The sequence below is a fragment of the Pelophylax lessonae genome, assembly GCF_965119305.1.
Source record: "Pelophylax lessonae genome assembly, chromosome: 2".
NCBI classification, from domain to species: Eukaryota; Metazoa; Chordata; class Amphibia; order Anura; family Ranidae; genus Pelophylax; species Pelophylax lessonae.
In genome coordinates, this window is record NC_138769.1 from 299,868,179 (window position 1) to 299,886,017 (window position 17,839).

Below are 17,839 nucleotides of genomic sequence, written 5' to 3' on the forward strand. Positions count from 1 at the left end.
AACAAAATAAGAAATGTGTCAGAAAACCACAAGGAAGAAAATGATGGTTTGTTAAAGGAGATGATAGTTACAGCAAACATTCCTGTAATGTATATTATATATCCACTTTTCAAGATTACATATTATGATAGTACTTTGCAATCCACACAGGAAAGCTGTTATCACAAATACAAATACATTTTGTACCTCCAGGTATAGAGGAGCATGTGACTCTTGCAATGTGACAGAACTGGGCCAATCACTAAGCACCAATATCGTCACATGGAAAGTATATAGCTTTATAGTTTAACTCAAGAATTGTAGTTTACACAGAGTAGCTTCATCAGCTCCTGGTGATTGAACGGAGTGGGGAGGTGCAAAGAATAGGTAAGGATGTGCTGCTGGGGATAGGAGATTAATATCATCCTCTTGCTTTGTTCTGCATGGGCAAAGCACAGTTTCACTTTAACAATTTACTTGATGCTCTTTTTTGACTGTTCACAGACACTAGGGGCTTCTTGAGAAAACTTATAGAAAATTACATATTTATTAAAAAATGAACTTACCTTGTCCAATATGTATTGATTCAAATATGGCATATAGCCCTGACTGGACACCGGGCCGTCATCATCATCACGAAAATGATCTTCCAGTGCCACAGGATCATGCGGAATGCATAGTACTGTGTATAAATTATGCGACAGAACCTGGGTAAAGGAAAAGCACAGATCGCTGGGTAATCTAGACAGTAGAAACATAGGCATAGTATATAAGATATACACACTGTTGGCTCACAGTCATTTTTATATCAAGTAGTCTTTTTAAACTGGAACTCTTCCCACAACATTATTTGTTTTAGTTTTAGGTGGAGTGAGACACCACTGGATCCCTCTAAAACAGTGATGGGAAACCTTGGTACCCCAGATGTTTTGGAACTACATTTCCCATGATGCTTGTGCACTCTGCAGTGTAGTTGAGAATCATGGGAAATATAGTTCCAAAACATCTGGGGGTGCCAAGGTTCCCCATCTCTGCTCTAAAAGGTCTTCATTGCTGACAATGTCAACATTAACATTGTTATTCATTAATTATTGTTAACATGGCCATGACAAGCAAAGCTCTGCTGTAATCTGAACTTTCTGGACCCCCTTTTTAAGACCCTGGATGATTTTCTATTAGATATGTAAAAGAGCACTTCAGAACTAATAAAAGAAGGGTTTAAAGTAGAATTCTATATTAAATAATAAATAACAGCTGTTATTCTGCTCCAAGCAGAAATCCAGGCAGATCTATAAAAAATGGTATAGTACCTACATCTGTCCTTATAATAGTTTCCTGTAATGCTCTGCACAGCAGTTCTTATACAGGAAAGGCAGGGTCAGCACCCTACTACAGTGTGGAACTATAAGGCCAGATTAACATTTGCCACGCATTACCGCATGCACATAATTATTTTACATGGAAACAAGTGCTGCAGTAAGGCAACTCATTCATTTTAAATGGCAATGCACTAGAATGTACAAAAAAGGGACATGCCCCTTTTTTCAATGCAGCTCACCACAATCCACAGATGGTTCACACCTGTGCATTGCGGTGTTCTGGAATGCACATGTTGTATTGTGCTAGCAAGGTGATTTGGGATGTCATTAAAAGAGAAGTATGAGGTTTGGGGTTATTGCCCATTTATACTTACCTAAGTGGATGCAGCATTGGTCCGATGCTGCATATGTCCCCTGGTGCCTCAGCACTGAGAACCGAGCGATCAAACACCGCCGATCACTCGGTCCTGACAGTTCCACGAGCAGAGAGCTGCTGACTGTGAGTCAGCAGCTCTCTGCTCTGCCCCCTCCTCACCGGGGTGTCAGTTCAGGTACCTGGCGGATCCCGAATCCGTGGTCCTGATGATGCGGCGCCTAGACGGACATCTGTGGCGTCAGCAGAACGAACTGCACTTCTGTGATTCATAGGAGATGTACAGCCAAACAAGCTTTCAAATTAATTGCGCAACAACTGAGCTCCCCGTGTACAGTGCACTTTACCATATGTTACTGCAAAGCATAGACATTAAACTGTCATACCACTGTAAACATCCTTACAGGAGGTGAGAACACAGTGATGACCTTATTGGTATGCTGCTAATAATTCCAATTAACAGGCGGTGTCAGTCTAGGTTCACACTATTGCGGGTCCTGCATGCTCCGTTTGCATTGGCACAGCAGCGTATTCATTTGATTGGGCTGCTGTGCCTGTGGGAAATACAAGAAATAATATCCCTGACCTTTTTTGTAAAAACGTTGTTTATGGAAACGCATGGTGCTTTGGCACCACAAGGTTTCACGCTCCACCTAAAAACGTGATGCGTGTCCACTAAAGGGCAGCTTGTTTTGCCTGTTGGTCAGGGAACGTGTGTAATTTACATGTGTCCCTGGACCCACTATAGTGTGAACCTAGGCTAAGTCCTTAACAAATTTGGGCAAAAAATAATTGCTTAATCATAGATCTGACTAAGGGCTAAGGAAGTGTGAAACGCATTAGCTGGTGATGCTGTTCCCCTCTATTTGTGTTTTTTGGACATGTTTTTAAGGACTTGCTGAAATAAAGGTGATTTTCCTGGACCTGCAGCCAATCAGAATTATTTTTTGCTCATTGGAATCCGCGATGGATAGGGCCAGCACCTAGTCTGTGTGTTAGTGGAGGTAGAGAAGGGAAACTTACCTAGAGCGGTGTTCAAACACTTCCTTAACCACTTGCCGACTGCCGCACGACTATATACTGCGGCAGTCAGCCCCCTACTGTAAAGTGACGTACCGGTACGTCGCCCGCCCCCGCCCCGTCTGCCATCCCCGCGCGTGTCTGACCGGCGGCTCCGATGTCCGCCGTCCACTCGCGATCTTCCTTTAGGAGAGGGAGAAAGACAGATGGCTGATGTAAACACTGCTATGTAGGATCGTATGTCTCTGTGATGATCTAACAAGCCACGCCCCCAGACAGTTAGAATCACACCCCTAGGGACACACTTAAACCCTTGATCACCAATAAAGTTAACCCCTTCCCTGTCAGTGTAATTTTGACCGTAACAGTGCATATTTATAGAACTGATTAATGTAGTAATGTCACTGGTACTCCCAAAAGTGTCAAAAATGTCAGTCAGGGGTCCGATCTGTCTGCCGCAATGTCGCAGTCCCGCAAAAAAAAAAAAACGCAGATCGCCGCCATTACTAGTTAAATAACAAACAAACAAAATTTACATAAATCTTTCCATAGTTAGTAAACGCAATAACTTTTGCGCAAACCAATCAAAATACGCTTATTGCGATTTTTTTACCAAAAATATGTAACAAATTGGCCTAAAATGTTAAAAAATTATGATTTTTACATTTTTTTGAGAATTTTATAGAAAAAATCATTCAACAGGTAAAACAGTTTACATATTTATTTTCTGTATTTAGCTGTTTGCTTGGCTTTCTGTCTTAAACATGCATGTACAATACTATACAATAATATTGCAATATTTTATGTTGGACAGAATATTGCATTTTGAAAATAAACAAAGATTACAAAAACATATAAGGTTTGTGCATGCTTAGGATCCATGCTTGGTAAGTGAGTGTGGCCTGCCAGCAACTAATCTGCACAGCTATCTTTATACCAGTAGTTCAGGGCCACTTATGTAGATTAGAACTCTGACCAAAATGCAGGAGTTAAAGAGAAGCACAGATAATTCTTATATTCATGCCTTGCATAGTTATGACTTTTCCCCCACCCTCACCACTTCCGTTCCTCTTTTACTTCCTGCTCTGCTGAGGTTTTCCTGCTACATAAAAGCCGCTTGCACTAGCCTAGATCACTTACAAGCGATATACATTATCAAGGAGATACAAAGAAACACAGAAAACAAAGAAACATCAGATACACATTACAGCTAATCTAACAGCAACAATGCGATGATTGCTCAATGCACACGTTTACACATAATTTATACTGTATGTTATACTGTGTTATACTGTGTGTCTTCCATGTTCATAGTTTTATTTTATTTAACTTTCCTGTTTACTGACCTATCTTTTGGAACTTCTACATGTACTGACAAAATGGCTGCAGGAATCAACGTCATGACACTAGCGTCAATGCAGGTCACAAAAACCTCATAAATGGTGCAGTGCAAATAAGGAAGGTGGGCGCCCTCATGATAACAAAATAATAAATCATAAAAAAAAAGAAATCCTAAGCACATAAACTTTAAATTACAGAAGTGTAATATGTACGATAAAGTATTTCTCTTTCTTTCATTCATACCTGCACTCTGTATTACGCACTACTGTTTTAGGGAAAAGTAGGTTCAGGACCCACTGTCCCCAATTTGGCCACACCCACTACTATAATTCCTCTATTTAACCACTTAAGCCCCGGAAGATTTTACCCCCTTCCTGACGAACCCAGCTTGTAAGGCCAAACTAAACAACACACCTCAGGAAGTACCCCCATGGCTAACAGAAGATAGACTTAGAACTAAACTTGAGAAACTTAACATAAATAAATCACCGGGACCCGATGGCTTGCACCCGAGGGTTCTTAAAGAGCTCAGCCAGGTGATTGCCAGACCATTATTCTTGACCTTTAAGGATAGCTTACAGACGGGTATGGTGCCAGCAGATTAGAAAAAGGCCAACGTAGTACCAATATTTAAAAAGGGGCCGAGGTGTATCCCGGGTAACTATAGACCTGTCAGCCTAACATCTGTAGTCTGCAAGATTTTGGAGGGGATGTTAAGGGACCACATACAAGACTTTAGTAATGAAAACAATATAATTAGTAGTAATCAGCATGGATTTATGAAAAATCGTTCTTGCCAAACCAATCTATTAACCTTCTACGATGAAGTGAGCTGCCACTTAGATAAAGGTAAGCCTGTGGATGTGGTGTATCTGGACTTTGCAAAGGCCTTTGACACCGTTCCCCACAAACGCTTACTGTACAAACTAAGGAAGGTAGGTATGGACCATAAGGTGAGTACCTGGATAGAGAACTGGCTCCAGGGGAGAGTCCAGAGGGTGATGATTAATGGGGAATACTCGGATTGGGCGGGTGTGGAAAGTGGGGTCCCCCAGCGTTTGGTCCTGGGACCAATCCTGTTTAATTTATTCATAAATGATTTAGAGGAGGAGATATCTAGTACAATCTCAGTATTTGCGGATGATACTAAACTAAGCATGCCAATATCTTCTATGCAGGATGTGAAAACCTTACAAGCGGACCTGAACAAAATAACGGGGTGGGCAACTACATGGCAGATGAGGTTTAATGTTGATAAATGTAAAGTAATGTACTTGGGGGCCAGAAACCAGAAAGCAAGCTACTCACTAGGGGGGAAACCTCTGGGGGAGTCTAGGATGGAAAAAGACTTGGGGGTACTGGTAGACAACAGGCTTGGCAGTGGCATGCAATGCCAAGCAGCTGCAAGCAAAGCCAACAGAATACTGGGATGTATAAAAAAGGGGATTCACTCTAGAAATAAAGAGATTATTCTCCCGCTCTACAAGACTCTGGTCCGGCCACATCTGGAGTATGCTGTCCAGTTCTGGGCACCGGTCCTCAGGAAGGATGTGCTGGAATTGGAAAGAGTCCAGAGAAGGGCAACAAAAATAATTAGGGGAATGGAGGACATCAGCTATGAGGAAAGACTACAAGCACTGAACCTGTTCTCTCTAAAGAGACGATTGAGGGGGGATATGATATCAATGTACAAATACTGTACTGGCGACCCTAGCATAAGGAACAAACTATTCAGAGTAAGGAAATACAATAAGACACGTGGCCACTCACTAAAACTAGAGGAAAGGCGGTTTAACCTTAAAATGCGTAGGGGGTTCTTCACTGTAAGGGCGGTAAGGATGTGGAATTCTCTTCCACAAGCAGTCGTATCAGCAGGGAGCATCGATAGTTTCAAAAAACGATTAGATGGGCACCTTAAAGACCACAACATACAGGGGTATACAATGTACGGTTAAAAGCAAACACACACACACACATCATAGGTTGAACTGGATGGACTGATGTCTTTTTTCAACCTCACTAACTATGTAACTATGTGACCAGGGCCTATTTTGCGATTCGGCACTGTGTGACTTTAACGGACAATTGCGCGGTCGTGCGGCACTGTACCCAAATGAAATTGACGTCCTTTTTTCCCACAAACAGAGCTTTCTTTTGGTGGTATTTGATCACCTGTGCGATTTTTTGATCATGCGCTATAAACAAAAAAGAGCGACAATTTTGCAAAAATAACAATATTTTTTCACATTTTTTTTATATGAAATTTCCCCCCCCCCCCCCCCCCAAAAAAAATGTAAAAATCAAAATTTTTTAACATTTTAGGCCAATTTGTTTTCTGCTACATATGTTTGGTAAAAAAAAATTGCAAAAATCGTATTTCGATTGGTTTGCGCAAAAGTTCTTGCGTTTACTAACTAAGGGAAAGATTTTTGTCATTTTTATTGTTTTTTTTTTTAACGAGTAATGGCGGCGGTCTGCGATTTTTTTTGCGGGACTGCGACATTGCGGCGGACAGATCGGACCCTTGACTGACATTTTTGACTTTTTTGGGGGTACCAGTGACATTACTACAGTAATCAGTGCTATACATATGCACTGTTACTGTAAAAATGACACTGGGAGGAAAGGGGTTAACTTTATTGGAGAGGGAGGGGTTAAGTGTGTCTCTAGGGGCGTGATTCTAACTGTGATTGGATGTGGCTAGTGGTGTAACAGCACAGATCAACGGTCCTACATAGCAGGACCGTATGATCTGTGCTTTTACACAGGGAAGAATGACAGGCGGCTTTGTTTACATTAGCCGCCTGCCTTTCTCCCTCTCCACCCAACGATCGCGAGTGACCGGCGGACATCGGGTCCGCCGGTCACACGCGCTGGCTTCTTAGGGTACAAACGGGGGCGGGAGCGCTCGCCCCCTATTGGCTCCCAGGCTAGTGACGTACCGGTACGTCACTTTGCCTGGGAGGGCCTGACCGCCGCCGTATATAGTCGGGCGGCGGTCGGCAAGTGGTTAAAGTACACAAATGGGGTTGGGGGCATGGGCTTGTGGGTGTGGTTAAAAGCAGGTATGGTCTGTAAGGTGTAAGGAATTCCCCAATTTCATTTTAAAGATCTGGTAACTTACGTTTACTGGGCACATGGGATGGAGCAAGAACTGGCACAAATCAGCTGGCTTGGCTTTAAGGAATCCCCCGATTTCATTTTAACCTGGGTTCACACTAGATGCAGTGTGAAATCACAGCGAATTTGCTGGATTCGGCACCGCATCTAAATTGCAACCCATCCATGCAAACTGTTTACAGAGTGTATGTTAAAGTAATTCTAAACGCATTCTATGCATTAAGATAAAAAAAGCTTTCTGTATGCAGCAGCTTCCACAGCCCCCCTTATATTTACCTGAGCCCCCTTTCTATCCAGCGATGTGTATGACTGCCTCGGCCGTCCCGTCCGGGAGAGAGGGGGGGGCCTAACTGCAGCTCTGTGTCTGAATGGACACACAGAGCTGTGGCTTGGCTTGGGTGCCCCCATAGCAAGCTGCTTGCACTCAACAGGAGGGAGGGGCCAGGACCACCAAAGAGTGCCCTGAGAAGAGGAGGATCTGGGCTGCCCTGTGCAAAACCAACTGCACAGAGCAGGTAATTATGACATGTTTGTTATTTTTAACCACTTCTGGACCGGAAGATTTTCCCCCTTAATCACCTGGCCATTTTTTTTGCGATTCGGCACTGCGTTACTTTAACTGACTATTGCGCGGTCGTGCTACGCTGTACCCCAAATTTTCTCATTATTTTAGGCCAATTTGGATTCTGTCACATATTTTTGGTAAAAAAAATCCCAATAAACGTATTTTGATTGGTTTGTGCAAAAGTTATCGCGTCTACAAACTAGGGGAAAGATTTATGTCATTTTTATTTTTTTTTATTAGTAATGGCAGCGATCTGTGATTTTTAGTGGGACTGTGACATTGCGGCGGACAGGTTGGACATGTAACTGACATTTTTGAAATTTGACACTTTTGGGGGGGGGGGGGCAGTGACATTACTACAGTAATCAGTGCTTAATATATGCACTGGTACTGTACTAATGACACTGGCAGGGAAGGAGTTAATACCAGGGGTGATCAAGGGGTTAAATGTGAGCCTAGGGAATGGGCTTATGGATTCAACAAAGGGATCTGTGTTTCTAAACAGGAGAAACACAGGAGCCCTGTTTTGATTGATGACAGAACAACGGTCTGCCGTGTTTACAACGGCAGACAGCCGTTCTGTCTTCCGGGGAGTGATCACGGGAGCCCAGCAGCAATTGCGGACACTGGCCCCGCAGATCATCTCCCCCGCGAGGAGCGACGTATGGGTGCGGCGATTCGCGCAGCTTAGCCAGCCTGCCGCAGTATATCTGAGGCGGGCCATTGGCAAGTGGTTAAAGAAAAAAAAACATCCAGCGATATGCACGAGTGCCTCGGCTGTCTGGGACTCTCCCTCCTGATTGGCTGAGACACAGCAGTGGCACCATTGGCTCCCACTGCTGTCAAAGTCAGCCAGAGAGAGAGAGGGCGGGGCTGAACCGCGGCTTAGCGTCTGAGAGCTGTGGCTCGGCTCAGGTGCCTCCATAGCAATCTGCTTGCTGTGGGGGCACTCGACAGGAGGGAGGGGCTAGGAGCATCGGCGAGGGACCTAAGAAGAGAAGGATCTGGGCTGCTCTGTACAAAACGCTTGCACATGCCCAGTGGGCAGCCGGTTATAAATCCGTAAGCAGCACAGCCGGCTGCTCACACATAGGATTTATTATATTGCAGCCAACCAATTCTTAGATATGATGGCTGTATTAGTTTCCTTTTTCTAGGCTTTCTTTCTTCTATTTGTATCTGGTGGTCCAGGCAGCAAGTCTGTTTTTCACAAGCTCAAGCTCTCCAGCAGAATGTATCAGTTTACATTGATGAGGGAAACCATTTAACACTGGCAGGGGTGATGACCAGCTTTTATTTATTCATGCAAAACCTTTATCCAAAAAGGAAAAAACTGTTTGCTGTAACGGATTTTAAAGTGTGAGCTGGAGTTTGGCTTTAATTTGTTTAGTGTATTTAAATCTGCTAATATACTAATACAGGAGGTTTGCTACCGGCCAGATTACCAGGTGAAAACAGAGAAAAATAAAAGCCATAAAAAAGAAAAAAACGGATGCAGCCACCACATCTAATGATTTGTAAACTGCAATAAATTGCATTTGTAGTTTAGGATTTAATACCGCTTTAAGGATTTTGAATCATTGTTTTAATTAAAAGAAAAAAAAGAAACAGACAAGTGGAAAGTTCACCTGGTCTTTGATTCTATGCAGAATAAATTAAATCTGATATATCAGAGTCACTGGCTCTCAGAAATTACCCTTACATTTCTTCATGGTTTTGATGGTCTATAAGCACTGCGGTTGCCAACTGCAGCAGCTTTTTTTCCACCCTCTAAACCAGTGGTTCTCAACCACCAGGCTGTGACCCACTGCCGAGCTGCAGTCTTCTTCCCCCTGGTCCTCCAGCTAGCTGCAGGTCCCTTAATGTCCCACATTGCCTCCCAGCTCCCATACGGTCACCCAACCTTCCATAATGGTCCGCAGTGCCCTAAGAACCCTCAGTCCCCAAACCATTTGCCAACTTCCCAAAATAACCCCAAGCCACCCACAATGCCCCCTAGTCTGCTGCAGAGCCTCCAGCCCCTCATAGTACCCTTAGAAATGTACCATAGTACACCCAGCCCCTGCAGTCCCTCTAGTCTACCCCATTACTCCTGCAAAACCCCCAGCCCCTTGCTTAGACCCCATCCCCCACACTTGCCCCCAGCTCCCTCTGAAAATAACTAATCCCCTAGTGAGTCACACGTCTGTGGCAGGGTGCCCTCACCCCCTCCAGAACATTCATCCCCCCAAAGCGACACCAAGCCCCCTCCAGAGCCTTCCAGAATTTTAATACAATTTTGTATTTTTTGTATGCCCATACGAGTATTTTTATTTCACTGTTGGGACAGGGAGGGTTTTGGAAGAATTTACTGGACCTTGGTCTCAATATCATTGAGAACTACTGCTCTGGGGTGTCGCTGTGCCAACCCCCACCCAATCAAAAGGTCTGGGGTGTATGAAGTAGGAATGCTGAAGTGTTTTTTTTTTTTTTTTTTTTTTTTTTTAACACATTTGCCATAAGTTAGAGGAAAGAGATGCATGACAAGAATTCTAAATTTCAAATAGGCCCACATTAACCACTTGCCTCCCTGTCACAGTACATTTACTGTGGTGGGGTGACATGGGCAGGCTCAGTCATCTATATATACATGATTGTGCCTCTTCTGGGTTAGGAGTATGCAGTGTGCTCCTCCTGTGATCGCTGTGTCCACCAGACACAGTGGATTACGGTTACCAGTAACCAGGTATCATTTGATCACTATGACGGTCATAGCGATCGCATAACAATGTAAACAACCTGTCAAAATAAAAAGTAAAAAATTAAAACTGAATAAAAATGTATTTATTTATATACTGTCATCAGATAGTATCCCTGATCATCACCACACCAGTCATATAATGATGCTGTACTGCACTGGTGACAGTATGCAAAAGAAAAAAAAAAATGGGATTTTTGACTTACCGTCAGTCTTTTCTGATGTTCATTGACGGACACGGCTTCAGATCTTCATAACTGTTTGGTTATACTGCCCCCTACAGGGGTAGGACACTAGGCAGAAAAAAAGTCAGGCTATGCCCATGGGCAGTTTCTCTGCTATAGGCACTCAGTTTAGTTACAATGTCAGAAGAATTACAACTCCACAGAGGGGTGGGTCCTATGTCCATCAATTAACATCAGAGAAATGGGTTTTACGGTAAGTGAAAAATCCAATTTTCTCTTTCGTTTATTGATGTACACAGCTTCAGATCTTCATAACCGTTGGGACATCCCAAAGCAGTGGAGGGGTGGGAACAGCAAAAAAATTCCCAAGGTTAAAGAGTAGCCAACCAGGCAACAGGAGCTCAACCAAAACAACTGGAGCCCACCTGAAAAAAACAACACACCCTCGAAGAGGATCAGGTCCTCTCAACAGCAGCCTGCAAAACCTTGCGGCCAAAACGATGCAGATGCCAACACATCCACTTTGTAAAACTTTGTGAAAGTGTGCGCCCACGACCAAGTTGTCGTCTTGCAAACCTGCATCATTGACGCCTGATGATGGAAAGCCCAGGAGGCACTAAGCGCCCAAGTAGAGTGCGCCTTAACAGGGAAAGGAGGAACCTGATCCTTGATGGAATAGGCCTGAATCACTGTCTGTCTGATCCATCTGGAAATTTTCGTAGAGGAAGCAGACAACACTTTTTGAGGCCCATCCATGAGCACAAATAGAGAGTCTGACTTCCTGAAAGACCCTGTAGCTGCTAAGTACACCCCAATTGCCTGGACCACATCCAAGGCATGTAAGGCAATTTCCTTCGGATGTTTAGGGTTGGGACACAGGGATGGCAACACAATGTCTTCATTCAAATGAAAATCAGAGACGACCTTTGGAAGGAACAATGGACAGGGGTGAACAACCACCTTATCCCTGTGAATCACCAGGTAAGGTGAATGACAGGATAATGCCACCAGTTCCGACACCCTGTGCGAAGAGGTAATAGCCACCAAAAAGGCCACCTTCGGGGGCAGTATAAGCAGGGGAATCTACCGAAGATTCTCAAAGCGAGGCTTCTGGAAGGCCGAAAGAATCAAATTGAGGTACCAAGGCAGCAACGGAGCCCGCACTGGAGGAATCAAATGTCAGACACCCTGAAGAAAAGGTACGCACCAGGGAGTGTGTGGCCAAAGGTCATTGGAAGAAGAACGCCAAAGCCATCACCTGGCCCTTGATTCAAAGCCAATTTCAGTTTAACCCCCGTTGAAGGAAGGTCAAGATCCGAGCCACCAAGAAGGAGCGAGAATGAACCCCAAGAGACTCACACCCCACAATGTACATCTTCCACATACAATGGTAGATCCTCCTAGAAGTAGAATTTCTGGCTTTTAACAGCGTAGGAATCACAGACTCAGATAAACCTCTATCCTTCAGCACCTGGCATTCAACAGCCAAGCCGTCAAAGCCAGCGACTGTAAAGCAGAATGGAAGATTGGTTCCTTGGGACAGCAGATCCTCCCTGAGAGGAAGCTTCCAAGAAACGTCGGCAACCAGCCGAACCAGATCGGCGTACCAAGCCCGGAGAGACCACTCGGAAGCCATTAAGATGACCGGAATCCCTTCTGCCTTGATCCTGCATAGAAGTCTTAGCAAAAACATGAGAGGAGGCGTAAATCAGATGATACTGACCCCACAGGGCCACCAGCGCATCTGTGGCGTCTGCCAGAGGATCCCTTCACTGAGCCACAAACCTCTGCACCTTTCTGTTGAGCAGAGACACCAACAGATCCACCTCAGGGGTGCCCCACCATAGACACAACTGATTAAACACCTCCAGATGAAGGGACCACTCCCCTTGGTCCAGCACCTGCCAACTGAGGTAATCTGCCTGCCAGTTTTCCACCCCGGGAATGTGTACGGCGGAGAGGGCTGGAATGAACCATTCTGCCCACCTTAGAATGCCCGCTACCTCCAGAGCACTTCTTGTGCCCTCTTGGTGATTGACATAAGCCATGGCAGTGTCATTGTCCAATTGAATACGCACTGGACAACCCTGAAGATGATCCATCCAATGGTCCAGACACAGTCTGATCGTTCGGAGTTCCAGGACATTGATCAGTAGTCTGGACTCTTCCAGCGTCCAGATCCCCTGAGCAGAATGCTTGCAGAGGACACCTTCCCAGCCGGACAGGCTGGCATCTTTAGTGCCCACTGTCCAATACAAGGGGAGGAAGGATTGCCCAGCCAAAGCACCGGCGAATGAAGCCACCATATCAGGGACTCCTTTGTTCCCCGACTCATCCCGTCGGATTGGATTGTCCAGAGACTACTGAGTCTTGTCCAATTTGGTCAGAATCTCCCTTTGCAGGGACCTCGTATGGAACTGTGCAAACTGCCTCAGAGGTAGACACCGCAGTCTCAGAGAGGGGATCAGGTGGGGAGATGTGCTCCAAAGACTCCATGAGCCACCAGCGGGACCCTGTAAGTGGAAAACACTGCAAGGGACAACTCACACCGTGCTGGCAGCACCACCTGGTCGCCAGGCACAAGCACCAAGTGATCCTCTGCAGAGAGGAAGAGAACCCCACCAGACTCACCACCCAGCAGAAACGGGCACCTGCAGCTACCAGTATAATCTGCACTCCCCGCACGGTGTTGAGGAAGTAAAAGGATCCAGGAGTCAGCACCAGGGCATGAGGAGGGGCTCCTACCACCAAAATTGCCACCCACAGGGTTCCAGTGTCATGGCTGCCCCTATTTTCAATGGCAAACCACCACAAAATGGCCACTGAACTACACAAACATGGCTGCCATGTATAGAAACACACAGGCTACAACAAAATGGCGGCCCCGCACGGCACCACAAGGCTTACAGGGATCCAGGAGAGAACCCAGGCCTCAAGGACAAACCCAGGCAGGATGGGGGGCCCTGGCACGAGCCCCCACCAGGTACAACTTCCCTCCGCACAGTCGATCATCTGGTCACCAACGGCGCATACCCCCGCCCCCCTTTGCCAGCATTGCACCCTGCCCCCACCCCAGGAGGTGGACCAGACTACCCAAACAGCCCCAACATATGTGGAGGGGGGAGGGGGTAGGATGGGGGACAGATGACAAGTGGGGTGATGCCTGACGGGAAGGGAGGGAACCTGGAGGTCTGACCATCCCAAGAAGGGGTCCACATCCACCCCAAAACCCTTTCAGGGGGAGAGGGGGGATAGCTACTCACCCTACCAAAATGGGGTGGCTGTAGGCCAGAAGGAATGTTGGGACTCAGGCCGAGACCTTAGCACGGAGCTGAGGTCTGCGCGCGCTCGCTGGCCAGACTGGGGTGACCACTGAATCTAGATTATCCAGCCCGTCAGTTGATTATAGATCTCACAGGGAAGATCCAGGAGAAAAAAAATTCTATCTAAAAAGAAAAAAATGACCAGGACCAAATATCCCAGTAAGGAACTAGGTCCCTACTCCTGACTAGGCAGAAAAAAACTATAGCAGAAAGAGGGAGTATACCCTCTGGGAATGCCCATGGGCATAGCCAGACTTTTTCTGCCTAGTGTCCTACTCCTGTAGGGGGCAGTATAACCCAACCGTTATGAAGATCGGAAGCTGTGTCCATCAATGAATGAAAGAGAATACTAATTTTATTTAATTTCTTTTTTTTCAAAACATTGTGGCAAAAAATTACAACTTCAAAAAACTTGCCATGCCTCTTACTAAATACCTTAGACCAGGGCTCAAAAATTCAAGTCCTGAGCTACCAGCCAGGCCTTAAGAGTTACTCACCATCAGTTGCCCGACCCAACCCCTTCCCTGCCTCGGCCCAAATTCCGCCCCTAAACACGCCCTCATAAAGGTTTTCATGAAATTACGTTGTTAAATGTTTTATGCAGAATTAAACCGTAACTCCAACCATTCCCCTCTGGGTAAACTATGTACAGTGGGGATCGAAAGTTTGGGCACCCCAGGTAAAAATTTGTATTAATGTGCATAAAGAAGCCAAGGAAAGAAGGAAAAATCTCCAAGAGGCATCAAATTACAGATTAGACATTCTTATAATATGTCAACAAAAGTTAGATTTTATTTCCATTATTTACACTTTCAAAATAACAGAAAACAATAAAATGGCATCTGCAAAAGTTTGGGCACCCTGCAGGGTTAATATCTTGTACTGCCCCCTTTGGCAAGTATCACAGCTTGTAAACGCTTTTTGTAGCCAGCTAAGAGCCTTTCAATTCTTGTTTAAGGTATCTTTGCCCATTCTTCCTTACAAAAGTCTTCCAGTTCTTTGAGACTTCTGGGCCGTCTGTCACACACTGCTCTTTTAAGGTCTATCCGTAGATTTTCAATTATGTTGAGGTCAGGAGATTGTGAAGGCCATGGCAAAACCTTCAGTTTCCCCTGTGGTTTTTGAGGTGTGTTTAGGATCATTATCCATTTGTAGAAGCCATCCTCTCTTTAACTTCAGCTTTTTCACAGATGGCATCAAGTTACCATTCAAAATTTGCTGAAATTTTATTGAATCAATTTTTCCTTCTACTCGTGAGATGTTCCCTGTGCCACTGGCTGCAATACAACCCCAAAGCATGATTGATCCACCCCCATGCTTAACAGTTGGACAGAGGTTCTTTTCATTAAATTCTGTGCCCCTTCTTCTCCAAACGTACCTTTGCTCATTCCGGGACAAAAAGTTATATTTTAACCTCATCGGTCCACAGAACTTGTTTCCAAAATGTCTATATGTTCATTTGCAAAGTTCAAACGCTGATTTTTGTGGTGAGGACGTAGAAGAGGTTTTCTTCTGATGACTCTTCCATGAAGACCATATTTGTACAAGTATCTCTTTATAGTGGAATAGTGTACCACAACTCCAGTGTCTGCCAGATCTTTCTGGAGGGATCGTGCAGTCAAACGTGGGTTTTGAATTGTTTTTCTCACAATCCTGCGAGCTGTTCGGTTTGATATTTTTCTTGGTCTTCCAGATCTTGCTTTAACTTCCACTGTTCCTGATGACTGCCATTTCTTAATTACATTCTGAACAGAGGATATTGACATCTGAAAACGCTTTGCTATCTTCTTATAGCATTCTCCAGCTTTGTGAGCGTCAACTATTTTCAGTTTCAGATTTCTAGACAACTGCTTAGAAGATCCCATGGTGCTGATTGTTGGGTTAAGGTCAGATGAGTCTGGGCATTTAAAACCTTTGAGATTGACATCACCTGGTCTTCCCAGATGATGATTGAGAACAATCCATGACACTGCAAGGTCTCAGCCCTGCAAAGGGGGCAGTGCATGCTATAAATTCTGCAGGGTGCCCAAACTTTTGCAGACGCCATTTTTTTGTTTTCTGTAATTTTGAAAGTGTCAATGATGGAAATAAAATCTAACCTTTGTTGACATATTATAAGAATGTCTAATCTGTAATTTGATGCATTTTGGAGATTTTTCCATCTTTCCTTAGCTTCTTTATGCACATTAATTCAAATTTTTACCTGGGGTGCCCAAACTTTCGATCACCACTGTACATCACAAGGATTTTAACATACTTTGTTGCAGATTCCTACCTTTTGTTATTCTGAATAAATCCCTGTGTGTTTGTCTGTGTTCATGTGGGAAAGTGAGTCTAATGGGAGTGGTTTCATAATTATCAGTCAGCTGTGCACCTGCAGGGCTCTTATGAGGAAAGAAACAGGGCCTGCATCCCTATAGACGTGATTTCTTATTGGAAGTATCTAACCAAAAATGACATTTTTGTTACAGGGGATGCCTAAAATCTGACTTGAATCTTAAGGGCCGTACACACTTGACGAAAATCGGACGAAATATCTTCCGATTTTTCTCTGTCTTCTCAGCGTTCATTACCGTTTTTAGTCGACAGTGCATAAATGTTCACAAAATTTCTCGTCCGATTTTTCTTTTTTTGGCACATTTGTTCCTAGACTTCCGGGTGGTCAGCAAGTTCAGATCATGCGCGGTCTTTCGTATCCGATTTTTCATGGACGTACTGCATACACATTAAATGAAAATCGGTCGTCTGGGGACGAACGAAAACATTTTTGGTGTTTGTCCCTCCGTTTTTTTTTCGTTGAAAATGTCGGCATTGGCTGCTGAAAGTTATGTACACACTAGGCGAAAATCGGACGATTTCACATCGGGCGGGAATTTTCGGCAGATTTTCTACTAGTGTGTACCCCACTTTAGGCAGACTTCTGGGAAAATTGTTGAGCCAATCACACAAACAGGAAATTATGTTTCTGGGGTGTGGTCAGTACACATTCTGTGTACAGAATACCTCCAGGTAGCCATTGTGCATTGCATTTTCAGAAAATTACAGAGCTGAAGATTGAAAAGGAAAGGTAATTTTAAATAACATTTAATTACAATATGACTTATGTAACTAATTGTATAAACTATATTATTTTTTCTTTAGTTGCTATTTTTTTTCCCCAAGAAAGAGGAGTTACCCTTTATGTTACAAAAATAAATATGAACAACAACAACTTTATCCGTGCCCATCAGTGCAGCCTCATTAGTGCCCATCAATGACAGCCTATCAGTGTCCATCAATGCAGCATGTCAGTGCAGCCTCATCAGCACAGCTTATTAGTGCCCATGAGTGCAGCCTCACCAGTGCCCATCAGTGCAGCCTCATCAGTAATTATCAATGCAGCCTATCAGTGCAGCCTCATCAGTACCCATTAGTACCCATTAGTGCAGCCTTATCAGTGCCCATCAATGCAGCCTATCAGTACAGCCTCATCAAAGCCCATGATTGCAGCCTGTCTTTGCCCATCAATGCAGTCTCAGCAGTGCCCATTAGCGTAGTCTATTAGTGCCCATCAATGCAACCTATCAGTGCCCATTAGCACAGCCTATCAGTGTTCGTCAATGCAGCCTCACCGGAGCAGATTCTCTTCCCTGCGATTGGTAAAGGAAAGGTAGAGGAGAGCCGACCAGATCACACAGAGAGGGGAACTATGCTGTCAAAGTGCCCTCTCCTGTACTGGCTACTATGATAGACGTCACACTACTTCAATTTCCAGGCATTGGACCAGTGTGCTGTCTATCATAGCAGCCGGTCCAGGAGGCGGGACTTTGTTTGAAAGCAGAGTTCCCCTTTCTGTGTGATCCAGTTGCCTCCCCTTTACCTTCCCCTGGTCAATTGC

General features: G+C 44.7%; 1 protein-coding gene across 1 annotated transcript in view; it reads right to left on the minus strand.

The window, feature by feature from the left end:
* The window catches only part of DEF6 (DEF6 guanine nucleotide exchange factor), a 171,721-nt gene that overhangs the window by 77,526 nt on the left and 76,356 nt on the right, over nucleotides 1-17,839 (minus strand). The window contains exon 2 of the mRNA XM_082247381.1: nucleotides 546-686. Coding sequence (XP_082103507.1) covers nucleotides 546-686 — 141 coding nt within the window. The remainder of the gene's footprint in view (nucleotides 1-545; nucleotides 687-17,839) is intronic.